The sequence below is a fragment of the Kogia breviceps genome, chromosome 3 (assembly GCF_026419965.1).
Source record: "Kogia breviceps isolate mKogBre1 chromosome 3, mKogBre1 haplotype 1, whole genome shotgun sequence".
Taxonomy (NCBI): Eukaryota; Metazoa; Chordata; class Mammalia; order Artiodactyla; family Physeteridae; genus Kogia; species Kogia breviceps.
Genome location: NC_081312.1, coordinates 161,081,537 through 161,094,973, shown reverse-complemented (window position 1 = coordinate 161,094,973; position 13,437 = coordinate 161,081,537). Strand labels below are relative to the sequence as shown.

General features: G+C 47.7%; 1 protein-coding gene across 1 annotated transcript in view; it reads right to left on the bottom strand.

Annotated features, from left to right (window-relative positions):
• Window positions 1-13,437, bottom strand: part of PFKP (phosphofructokinase, platelet) — a 79,870-nt gene that overhangs the window by 40,014 nt on the left and 26,419 nt on the right. Inside the window, exons 3-7 of the mRNA XM_059056919.2 lie at window positions 6,596-6,673; window positions 3,593-3,782; window positions 1,940-2,105; window positions 866-910; window positions 571-679 (exon numbers count right to left, since the gene is read on the bottom strand). Of these exons, the coding sequence (XP_058912902.1) occupies window positions 571-679; window positions 866-910; window positions 1,940-2,105; window positions 3,593-3,782; window positions 6,596-6,673 (588 nt within the window). The remainder of the gene's footprint in view (window positions 1-570; window positions 680-865; window positions 911-1,939; window positions 2,106-3,592; window positions 3,783-6,595; window positions 6,674-13,437) is intronic.

The following is a 13,437-nucleotide window of genomic DNA, read 5'->3' as shown; positions in this document are numbered from 1 at the left end:
CGCATGCCTTGGTTAGAAGCCTTAACTAGGGGAAATCTGCCCGACGCTGATAGTCCACAGGGTGAAACACAAGCCCAACCCGCAGACAGAAGGAAGGAAAAGCCTGGCTCAGAGGAGACAGCAGGCCAACCCACAGCAAGGCCAGCACGGTGGGGACCCCGCAGCGGAAGCAGCTGTCACCACGTGTACCACACGGCAAGATGGGGGATTCGGATGGAGTCAACACACAGGTCTCCTGTCCCTGTTACGTGGGGTCAGGGAGGCACCATGTTCCCCAGACCCTGGGCTCTCACCACACCTCCTCTGTTTACAGCTGTAGCTGCTGCTTTGCGCGAGAAACACAAAAGCTTCAGCTGTTTTCCCTCGAATCACTCTTTGCAACAGTGGGAGGTGGATGGACGCGTGAGGGGTCGAAGCTCCCAGCAACCAGCCTGAAGCCACTTTGAGCAGAAAGCTGTCACCTGTCTAAAACTCCGTCCAAACCGAACATGCTAACGGCCACCGCAAATCACAGCCGGGACGGCGCAACCAGAATCGCTGGCAGTTAAGAGAGGCAAAACGTGGGTTTACCTCTGAGAGTTTGATGCACATGTTTTCCTGCCAACCTTCTTCTGGTGGAGATTCTGGAAGGAACACCCAGTCGGCCCCACAGGCCAACGCACTCACCAGGGCCAGGTACCTGCATGGAGACAGCAATGACCTCGTGGGGCTGCGCTGGGCTCCCCGAGCTCAGGGCCGGTCCCAGCAGACAGGATGCCGCTGGCTCCTCGGGAACCTTTCCTGGCACCTTCGAGCTAGGGTGCGGGGCCCCGCAGGGACTGTGCTAGGGGTCCTCTCCATCCCAGTCGCATCCGCACGTACGTACCCGCAGTGCCTCCCCATGACCTCCAGGACGAAGGTCCTCTGGTGGCTGGAAAAGAGATAAAGAAAACATCCACTTAGCACCACCGGGAAGAGCAGGACAAGCAAATAGAAAAGCCTGCTTTGTATCTGCAGCAGGTACCTGAGCTGCCCCGCAAATGACCCACTTTCTACACAAGCAAACGCTATCGTGAGTGTGTTTCAAGCTCTTTTGAGCAAAGGGGCTGCAGCAGAGAGCGGCACCTCCCGGTTGTGTTTTATAGCAGGTGTGCTCGTGCCAGACGTGCTCACGCTACCAGGACACGTGTGTGTGCTCTTTCCAAGACAACGGCTCTGCTAGGCAGCGTCAGCTGCTTCTCGGGCCACAACCGTGGGTTGGAGACCGCCCGCAGCAAGGCAGGACACGACAGTCGCAGAGTCAGGCCCACACCCGGGGACCACAGCCTTTCCACAAACGGGAAACTAACCGCCACGAGTGACCCTGGGAACCCCAAGGGGGCACGGTTTGCCACTGGTCACAGTTCCACTGGGCGTGGCCCTGACACAGTGGCAAGGGCCTCGTCCACGAAATGGAGGCACGCGTTCCATTTTCTCTCTCACGTGGCTTTCGTGAAAGTGCTTCGGAAACCCAAAGGCTCCACAGAAGGCATTACGGTAAAGGTTCCGCCGTGAGTCTACAGCACGGGGACAGAAGGTCTCTGCCTCATCTACATGCTGGGAAATCCACAAGTGAGAAGGTCAAACAGGCGGGATGCTCGCCCAGCTCTGATGACAGCTGTGCAAACTCGGGGCTTTACTCTCTGCGATTCCTGCAGGAGAGCTTTGGGTGGGACTTTATGTAATGCTGACTTTGTCTTTTTCTTTTTTCTAAATTCTCTCCAATGAACACGTTTTCCTTTTACAATCGGGAAGCAGTGACTTTTGAAAACTGAAAATAAAAAGTAAACCAATACAAAATTGTTTCTAACATCAAGTGACAAGCCTTGTGGAACCTTCCCGAGCGGGCACTGAGGTCTCCGCAGCCCGTGTCTCAAGCCCAAGGCCGCCCGCCCGCCCGCCGGGTCCCCCGAGGCACCACCTCTGGGCGGTCGTCACGATGGCGTCCACCACCTCGATGATGCGGTGCAGGGCAGAGTCCGTGCCGATGGTCATGTCGGTGCCGCAGAAGTCGTTGTCGATGGAGCCCACCATCCCCACCACGTTGAGGTACCCGTGCTCCTGCACCTCCTCCGTGTTGATCTTGCCTGTGGGGGGAGACAAGCCGCACGCCCAGGATGACACGGGTAGTGCGGAAAGCACGCTTCAACACGGGTTTCCTACCCGCTGCATCAGATCTGTACGCGACCTGATCCTGCACACTGACGGAGAGAAAAGCCACACAAAGCTGGAGCTAGGGATAAGCTAGGCGCAGTCATTTGACACCCAGACAAGAACACCGACCCAGGTGTAAAAATTAAAGGTAGGACTGCACGCTGCCATCGGTGGATACAATCTGACTTCTGTCTGGCAACGGCCTTGGAAAACGGCCTGGCTCCGAATCAGACACGTCACCACCCCAGATCTAAGTCTGAAAGAATATTGTACAACTGGTATATTGATTCCTTACAGGCCCAAGGGGGCTAATTAGTTGGTAGAGATCTACTTAGCGGTCTCAGGAAAGACCACCGGGGATGGTAGAGCTGCTTAAATGGGACCAGAAAGGTCAAGGTCAAGGGGGAGACAGCTATCCCTCTCCTAAGTTACCACCCCACGCGCCTGCCTTACACCAGAGCACGGTGCAGAGACATCGTTAGGTCCTTTGCTGCTGGCGTCTGACAGCCCCTCTCCATTCCCCAAACAGACGTCACAGACATGGGGTCATCGCTTTAGTGCAAATTTATGCTTTTCATAAGGTTGCTATTAGTTCAATTTGCTTCCACTGGCCACATTTTATATTAAAGTGGAATTTTGTAACCACATGTTTAAAAGACAAAAACCACAGAATATATAGGTTTCTCGAAAATCCTTTCCTACGATAAAGGACCATCCAGCAGCAGGTCGTTACCATCTAAATGCAAGTCTTGCAACAACTGATAGAAAGACCCCAGGGGAGCTGATGGAGGGCAGCCACGCGTGTCTGAGTACAGGTGTGAGCCAGAGCCACACTCATGGCTGTCTGGCTTCACCTCAAGCCCCTGACCCTCCTCTGTAAAATGGCTATCGATACAAACCCTCTCAGATGGTTGTCACGAGCAGTGCACAAAACCACCTATGTCAAAAGTGGAGCCGCGGGCTTCCCTGGTGGCGCAGTGGTCGGGGGTCCGCCTGCCGATGCAGGGGGCGCGGGTTCGTGCCCCGGTCCGGGAAGATCCCACATGCCGCGGAGCGGCTGGGCCCGTGAGCCATGGTCGCTGGGCCTGCACGTCCAGAGCCTGTGCTCCACGACGGGAGGGGCCGCGACAGTGGGGGGGGGGGAGGGCGCGTACCACAAAAAAAAAAAAAAAAAAGTGGAGCCGTGCCTGGCACGTAGGATGGTGGAATGTTATTCTTATTATCGTTATTGTTATTATTTGAGGCACGAATATAAGTGCTGAGGTGGCGACTGTAAGATCTGCATCGCCACCAGCAGCAAATACCTCTGGGACGGTTAAGCAGGCAGAATGTATGAACTCAAAGCTCTCTGAGGGGATGGGGAGACAAATGGGGGAGACAGAGCCCCACGAGAGTAATGTGTGTGGAGACAGAGACACACCTTCCCGGGCCAGCTCCTCTAGCAGCCCACTCCACTCCTTCCGGAAGATATTGGCCCCGGTGAGACTCCCGTCCCCGCCGATCACACACAGGTTGGTGATGCCCAGCTGAACCAAGTTATGAGCAGCCTTCAAGCGGCCTTCCCGAGAACGGAAGTCCTTGCAACGCGCGCTGCCAATAATGGTCCCTCCCTGGAAAAGAAAGAAAACCGTGTTTATCCATTTCCTCCCATTTGGACAGAAAGATGGATAGATTGGTGCATGTGAGCGCTGATGTAAAAACACGGGACTTTCAAAGCATAGGTTTCCATCCTTTTCATCTTTTGAGCCGATCAACTGTGAAAGTTTAGAGTTTTCCCGTTTTTAGCTCCATCCCAGAATTCAATGGCTAAAAACGCTGCATCATTCCCAAGGGGAACAGAGTAGGGGACGGAAACAAGGATGAACGGCAGCCATCAGTTAAATGCCTGGAGCAGAAGAGTCTGCAAGGTAACAACAGCTGCCCCGTGGGGAAGCCGCGTAGCACAGGGAGGGCTGGACCCTGCACACTCTCTGAGCCTAAGACGGGCCCGAGGCCGGTCAACAGCCGCAGCCAGAGAAACACTGTGTCCAGCGGCCCCAGGTAATAGGACTCCCCTTCTGTTAGTCAGGGCTCCCCACAAGTGCCAGCAAAATAGAAATCTGTGAGCCAGAGGGATTTATTTTTGCACGAGATCTGTCCCACCCCTCCCTGCCCATACCGCCTTTTCAAGGTTAAATCTTAGTTGCATTATCCAAACTTCTGGGAGAGAGAAATTATGATTTTTTCATACTTTGTTTTTCAAAAGCAAAGGATCCCTAGCTGTATTTAGAAAAATTTAGGATGCCTTTACACAAACCCTGCACACACTGATAAACTTCAGTTTGTGCACGACCTTCCAAGGGCACGCCCGCTTCATAAAGCAAGGTGCCCATCAGCAGAAATGATCCTGGGTTAATAATGACGGTCAGCGTGACGGGGCGACGTCAGGACCTGGCACAGCACCAGGAAGCCTGGGTAGAAGGTGCAGGGTGCAGAGCAAAGATAAGCCAGTCCTCTGGACTTTGATTTGACCAAGAGCAATTAGAGGGTCACATAATTTCTATCAACAGGAAGTCAGCAACCCATAAACATTGAGGAGATAACATGGACAGGGCTCCAGGAATGAAACCCAGGACCGGGTGGGTTGAGAAGAAGTGGACACCAGTCTCTCTCTCTCTCTCTCTCTCTCTCTCTCACACCCACACACACCCCAACCATACTTGTATTTCCTATCTTCACAATCACCATAGCAAAGTGAAAATGCTCTCCTCACACGTGGGTTTCCTGTCTGGAATTCAGCTGACAATGTCCTGAATTTTTGCAAATATTACTCTACCTAAGTATCCATGGTTGTCCAACTTTCCTTCAGCCTCTTCCCAAGAGTAGTAGAGCAGAAAGCCTCAAGTGCAGACTTATGAGTCTGTGACTGCCATCTCAACTCACACCCCACTAGCATCCGCCCCCGGCCCCCGCAGCTTTACTGAGATGCAATTGACATACAACATTTGTAAGTTTAAGGTGCACACTGTGATGATTTGATACATGTATATATTGTGAAATGATGACCACCATAAGGTTAGTTAATACATCTATCGATCCACATAGCTACCTTTTTGTGGTGAGGACTTTCAAATATACAGTACAGCATGGTTAATATTTTTAAAGGTATAGAACGTGATAACTCAGTATTGGTGCACATTGTGAAATGATCGCCATGATCAAACTAATTAACACCTCCATCACCTCACCTGGTTACGTGTGTGTGTGTGTGTGTGTGTGTGTGTGTGTGTGTGTGTGTGTGTGTGGTGAGAACATTACTCTCTTGGCAACTTGCAAGTATATAATACAGTAGTGTTAACTACAGTCACCACGCTGTACATTAGATCCAGAACTTATTCATCTTATAACTGGAAGCTTGTGTCCTTTGACCAGCACTTCTGCAACACCCCCAAGTCCCTAGCGACCACCATTCTACTCTGTTTCTCTTGAGTTTGCCTTTTTTAGATCCATGTATCAGTGAGATCATGCAGGGTTTGTCTCTGTGTCTGGCTTGTTTCATATAACATAATGTCCTCAATGTTGTCCTACATTGCCGGACTTCCTCTTTTATGGCCAAATAATATTCCATTTCTATCTATATACCATATTTTTTCATCCCTTCTTCTGTTGCACTAGCACCTTCAGAGGGAATGGGACCGATCTCTTTTCTTTCAATTAAAAAAATACTCAACATGAGTCACACATGAATGCATACATTTCAAAAGATCAAATCGCAAGTAAAGAGCTTTTCATGAAATCCATTCCTTCCATGTAATCTCTTTATTTCTCAACTGACTTGGAGTCTTCACTAAGCTACATTGTTCCAGGAATTTATCAGGCATGAAATATTCAGACAAGAGTTTCCTTTAAGTTCCACGTGAGCAACTGTTTCGCCTGAAGTGGTGATTTCTTCATCCTTGTGCACATCAAGGAAATCAGCCCTGTCTGGGTCAGGGCAGAACAGAGATGCTGTGTTCCCACTAAATCCACAGCCCCTGGAGGCTGCCAGTCGGGATCTTTCCCATGCTTTGTTACACTGATGCCAAATGACTCCCAAAACCCAACAGGCAAGATTTGCCACTAAACACACAGCACCAACAAACCAAAACTGCCTGCCTCAACTTTAATCTGCTCTAAAAAAAGATACCAGATCCCCTTCAAGCGCCACTAGCCATCACATGTAACTTCTTCTTTCAAGGATAATTCCTCAGTGTGCATGATGTAGAGCTTCTTAAAAAATTTAATTAAATGGCAAATTAAGAATGTTTTCTTTCCATGCGAGTAGATAAGAATGATGCCAGGCAGCACTTTAATCTGTTGTAGGTATTACTGGAGCATAAGCACAAGAGGTTTCAAACCAAAGAGTTACTCAGAGAAAGAAGCAGGATGGAAGCTCAGCACGTACCACTTGCAGGATGCTGGAGACACTTTCCCAGTCGGCTTCCACAATGTTGCTGCCACCGTCCACCATGCCCTGGTAACCCTGGGGGAGGGAAGGAACACCTTTTTAAGACTGGGTTCAACTGTGTTGAGACATTAACTGATCCATGAGTTACGTAAAATGGAAACTCCGATGACAATGAATCCAAATTCCTAAGACCCCGGTGGTGAGAAGACGCAGCGTAATACTAGTGCTCCTTCCAAGTGGTACATTGTGGGAAAGCCTCTTAAGTTTCAATTCCAACACTGGGAATTTCCACCCAGACTCATCCAGAGTAGCACAGCAAGTCAGAGAGCTTGCCTGGTGTCTACTGGCTCCTGGGAGATTGAAAAGGGATGTATTTACCCTAACACTGTTGGTGACTCAACACAAACTCACGGAGGGCACTGGTGTCAATCACACCGCGTACAGGAAAGCATCTGCCGGGCAATCCACGACTCTCCACACACATGAAATAGGGTCTAAGAGCACAACTGGATGTCACCCCACCCTCATCTGCCTTACCTTCCAACTAGTGCCAGTTTACTACACTGAGGGGAGACCCTGAGTGAATCTGGACGGCGATGCACATTTGACCAAACACAATTACATTTCAACTCTAAATGCATCTCATTCTCCCCACAGATCGTACAAGATCAAGAATGATCCTGCGCCAACAGCTAAGACTTGGCACGGCCAAATAAATACTTTTTTTGTTTTCGTTCTTTTTTTTTTAAAGAATGACAGAAATGTTCATTGGCATCTCTATCTATGTGACTCACCTTCCAGGGCATGTACCCCTGAAAAGGAGTAGGCATTAGCCATTTAGAAAAGTTTATCGTAATAGATTATTGTTGTGGAATCCTATCTCCTGCCTAGTGAAAGTCAAGAGGGAAGGAAAAAAAGGAATATAGATTTTAAAAAATGAAACGGCCCCTGGAGTATGGAGCAAAAATTAATCAACAGTGCAGCCACCTTTATGGGTGATCAATTTGCATATTTATAAGTGTAAAATTTCCAACAAAATATAATACATATTATATATGATAGATGACATTATAATTCTTATGTTTAACACTGTTATATAACCTAACACTAGATTATAGACATATTTATTATTTATATATTTCATATATAAAATACACATATATCATAAACTTCTGTACATTCTATAAATGAACCTGCTCTCAGCTTCTTCCTTTTCTATTTGATTCCATGCTCTTTCCCTTTCCTAGCTGTCACACATATTAACACAAGACTATACACACATGCACATATGTATTTATATATTGATACATTATATATAATAAATATCATACATTACATACAGTATAATTATATTACACATTATATTAATGACAATACAATACATATAATATCCATATTGTATAGAAATACATCTATACCCGTGTGTGTGTACAGTCTAGTGCTACACACGTGACAGATGCTCCCTCGGCCTCAGGACGGGCTGGGACAGGGACTCCCATGGCCTGGCCTTCACGGAGAAGCAGAGTGGAACTTCCTCCAGACACACCTCGGTCCAACTCTAAGATCACTTTTATCTTTTTGTCCCCATCTCCCTTCTTTCTGGAAACCGTAGACGGTGTACATTTTTAGCCTGTTCCATTTAAAGTACCGAGCCTGGTGTGGCTGTTACCGTGGAAGGCAAGGGTGACAAGCGTGAGTGTGATGTGATCCAGCACCCCCATCCCCCCGAGAGGGAGCGCTTATCGGAGGTGTTGTTTAAGTTGCATCCCGGCAGGTAAGCTACCTGGGACAGGCTGGCCCGCAGACCACGCCGCTGTTCCAGAAGCGGGCGCAGAACAAGGACCTCTCCTCTTCTAAGTGGCCCCCAGGGAGCTTCTTTCCACAGAATATTAAAAATAGGTAGACAGACAGATGATAGGCAGCTAGACAGCAGCGGACAGATAACCGACCGATGGTAGGTGACAGGTGACGCGGATCAGAGATACTGGCAGAGGATAGACGGGAGAGAGGGGGAGAATGTGGCCTTAGGGCTGCCCTTTCAACGACCTCTCCCTCCTCCAGACTCCCAGGCCTCTGCTCAACCTGCGCCCTGCGTACACAGGGCAAGTGAACAAACCACAGTCAGTGGACTTTTGTTTCTAAGATGCCTGGGAGGCAGGGAAGGAGAAGGCGAGCAGCCCCGGGGCTGGGGACCAAGTTTCAGACCCTCGACCCCCTGTGCTGACATGCACCCTGAGGGGAGGGGTGATGTTGAATCATCCAAACCCAAGTGCTTCTGAGAACGAGAGGAAGCTTGACGGTAATTCAGTCCGAACGGTCGGCATGAACCCAGACCGACTCTGGCAGAGCAGGATGGGGAACTGGGCTGACCGAAGGCCTTGACAAAACAGATAGTGAAAATCTTCTAGAAATGCCCTCGCACTGATAGCCACCGGGGAGATTTCTGCACACTCAGCCACTAGGTAAATAAAGAGACTAGGGAACCAGTGCCCTAGTCTTTTACAAGGATGACGTCGACATAGCTACAGGGTCAGGAACTGCCGTGGGGCTGTGTCAGTCGTGCAGGTGACAGCACCAACTTTGAGACAATTCCTGCAGCACCTACTCCTCAGCCAAACACCACGGACGGTGAGCTGCTTAATACCTGCCCTATGGGGAATGGAAACATTTCCTTTCCCTTGATTATTTCTGAGAATTTAAATACGGATTTAATAAAAACATTTGCAAATCCCTTTCCTCCTACAGTGAGAACATGGCAAATCGTTCTACAAACCATAACGCTTATTCTGAGAAGTAAAATGTTCTCCAGAAAGAATCTGCTTATTTTGTGTAGCCTAAATACGTACCATAAAGAAAGTGACTAAGAAAGTGGATGATTTTGCGAGTGTTGCACTCGAAGCAGCTCTCTATTGTGCCCCTAGGCTGGGTCGTAGGAAATTACTCACTCACTCTGTAATTTGTGAAGTTGTTACGCCCATGGAACATCTGAAGAATAACTACCAGCTACAGTTTTAAGTTGTCTTTTGCTAACCCAGAAGATGTTACTAAGTGAGGGAGACTAGTTTTACACAAATGTACGACGATTTATAAATTCAGAGGAGATTTTTCAAGTCTCCTTAGGAGGTTGAACACTCATTCTGACGCAGCCAGAGCCCAAATTACTTTCTCAAATTCTGTTTCAGGATCTGCCTTCCGAGCCAGTTCTATGATTCACACAAGAAAGGCAAACCATAAAACCTTGGAAGCCACGCTTAGTTTTGGACCAAAAGTAACACTGTCTCGTTGGTCCTGGTTCATAAGGTGACCCCAGGAGACCCTTGGCTGGTTATATCAAAACCAGCGCTGATCCGTCTAAGAACATGCCAGAGGCTCTGAAAACATCTTGACTTCTTGTCTGGGATTGTTTTGAGCAAAACAGGCACAGTCTCCCAAATGATTATGTAGGAGACGCTGCCACATGTAGGGGTATTTATAGGCATTTGTTAAATCTGTCCTAAATAGGGTAAGAGTTAGTCCACCTGTGGGTGGCTTTCTCTTATAAGAAATCTCAAGTGTATTGTTTAAAATTAAAGACCCAGAGGGAAATTACTATCTTGTGCTATGGCAAAGTTGGCTTTTTAAAAAAAATTATTTTAAATTTATCTCATTTTTATTTTTTTCTGAGAGAGAAATTAGTTTTATGCTATAACAAAGTTGGCTTTAAAATAAATTTTAATTTCTTATTTTCATTTTTTCTGGGAGGTATATATCTGTATATAATTATGGTATCACTAGTGTTTGCATTTGTCCAGACTCAAACCGTACATATTTACTATGTACAGTCCTTTGTATATCGATTATACCTTAATAAAACTTAAAAAAGATATTTGCAATATATACCAATTGAAGACAAAGGTGAAGTTGAAAGAAAATTACTGGTACTTTAACTCTGCCTGATGGCAACCTTGCCTTCATTTTTCTGATTACTTTCAAAGAGACAAAGTCTCATAGCCCGCCTCTAGTACTTTCTACTTACAGCCCACTGAATTAGTTGAATTAAATACAGAAGCTTTAAGGCCAGTTCTTGCCCTGAAGCCAGGTAAGATGCTCTGCTCCGTTCAGTCTTGGCTGTTTGTTTCAGAAAAGTGTCGGATGGGTCCCCATGTCTTCTCAACTTAGTGATGCTTTTCCCAAATCCTGGATTCTTCAGTCAGTAACTCCGTTTGAATGTCAAGCATTCCAAAGACCAGAGGAAACAATCGCTAAAAAGATAACAGTATCTAGAAAACACTTTTGAAGTGTGTTATCACTGACATTCAGCGACTCCTCCAGGGGTTCCAAGTAAATACCTGTGTTTGTTTTCTACAGAATGAAGGTTTTTCCAAGTTAATTCCTTAATAAATAAACTTTTCACTTATAGGATTTAAGAGACAGCTCGTAGAGAGGTTGGCTCTGAAGTGCTCAAGGGTTAGTAAGTACATCGTGCAGAGCCAGGGGTGGGTGCAGGAGAGACAGGTGGTGACGGCTCTCCATGTTGATGGTTTTCAAGGTTTGGGAATCATGAATTTATTCAGCGCATAGGAGACTCATGTGCAGAACCTCAGATCACACACTTCGTCCCTCACCCAGAGCCTGCTCAGCCCCCACTAGGTTCTAAATGCACAGTCGCTCTGGTCCAGGGAACCAAGTCTCCCCTGCTCGCTGATTTCACAGCTTTGGGGAAAATGCCTTTGGGTTTGTCCTTGGTGAGACTTGGTCAACTCCAAACTTCTGCACGGGTTACAACACTACGAGTCATGGTACAGCCCTGAACTTTGTGCTTTTGGAAACCCAATGACTTATTGAGCCCTCTGGTGCTATTAGATTTCTTTAAGCCAAAGCTCATAATACACAGTTCCTGGTATGTTATAAACCTTAAGTCACAGCAGGACAAAGCCAGTCGCATAAGCCAGCCCTCTTACCTCACAGTGAATTATGTACTTAATTAGTGGTATCAGCTGGTAGGGCAGAGGCAGGGAGGGAGATGATCTTTTTTGCAACTTGGGCACTAAAATGGCACCTAGAACTAGATGGTCTAAGCCCAAGGCAGATGCTGACGGTGTGAGGATCAAGCCAGATCACATGGGAAGGATTCAGCTGGACCTGGCAGGGAGCAGGCATGCGGTTAAAAAGGGTGCTCGGGGCCGTAACAGTTCACTCTTTCAGGCGTGCACAAGCCAGCCTGCCGCCGAGAAGGTAGGTCTCGCCCTGCCTTCCCCAGGTCATCCACCTTTTGTGAATTAATTTAAAGAACTCAACCAATCCAGCAAGGGGCACGTCAGCCAAAGGGGCAGGCGGCACCGCCTCTCTCCCAGCTGCACAGCAAAGCTTCTACCTATACCTTCCGGCATCATTGTTACTATTTTTAGACAGGCGGTTCGTGGTTAAGGAGTTCTGTCTTCAAAGAAGTTAAAATGCAGAAATGGTACGTGTAAAACCTCAAGGAAATAAGACAGCGTGATTCTGGTCACCTGTCTTGGCCTTCACGGAACTATTGGGGGGCAGGTGAGGGCGGTGACTGCAGGCGAGAGCAAAGGGGTGACAAAGCCAGACATGTCCCCAAAGTTCACCTTCTAACCTGCTCTCTGTACGGGTGGGTGGCTTCACCATCTGTCCTGCCCACACATCCCAGGATCACAGGACACCCAGCAAAGCTACCTGCGTCTCCCTCCCTCCTGCTCGAATCCCCTGCAGGGACCAGCCCGGGGTTCTGACAGAAGAGCGGAGGTGGTGCTGTGATGAACTGGGAGATCGGGACTGAGATATATACACTAATATGTATAAAATAAATCACTAATAAGAACCTACTGTATAAAAAATAAATAAAATAAATTTCAAAAAAAAAAAAAAAAAAAAAAGAGCGGAAACTTGGCTTCTGGACAGGACGGCCCATGCTGCCCTCGCTGGGAAAGTGGGTTTTTGTTGTCGTTTGGTCACAATGTGACACTTCTCACTTGAAAAACTGTGAAAGCGGGCAGTTCACCATATACAAGAAGAAAAATAACGTGCCTTTGTGGCAAACAGAGGCAAGGAAGGGAGACAGGGTACCAGTCTATTAACTGACAACTAAAGCATCGTAGGATGCCAGGCTGGGATGCTCGGGGCCCTGACCAAGTCCAGGCTGGTCAGAGAGGGACCCAAGGCTCCCGTGAGAAAGCCACTCACTGGACCTCCTGTGATGGCCGAGGAGACCAGAATGTCAGCTCCCGATCTTGTTCTGATGTCCCTGTTCTTTTACAGTAGGAAGTCCCGACTCACCTCACCCATTTAGAATGTGTTGTTTGTAATAAGATTAGCTGCTGAAAGTGATGCTACTTCTAGCCTTTCTTCAATAGGTGACGATGGGTGGGCCTGATATTCACAAATGCTGGGCTTGAGGAGGGCCAAGCCTTTAAGAGCTCTTTTACTTCGTCACAGCTTACCCTTCCCCCTCCCCATATCCTCAAGTCCATGTTCTAGTAGGTCTGTGTTTTATTCCCATCCTACCCCTAGGCTCTTCATGACATTTTTTTCCCCTTAGATTCCATATATATGTGTTAGCATACGGTATTTGTTTTTCTCTTTCTGACTTACTTCACTCTGTATCACAGACCCCAGGTCCATCCACCTCACTACAAATAACTCAGTTTCATTTATTTTTATGGCTGAGTAATATTCCATTGTATATATGTGCCACATCTTCTTTATCCACTCATCTGATGTTGGACACTTAGGTTGCTTCCATGTCCTGGCTATTGTAAATAGAGCTGCAGGTGAGAGAGTGGCAGGGACATATATACACTACCAAACGTAGGGTGGATAGCTAGTGGGAAGCAGCCGCA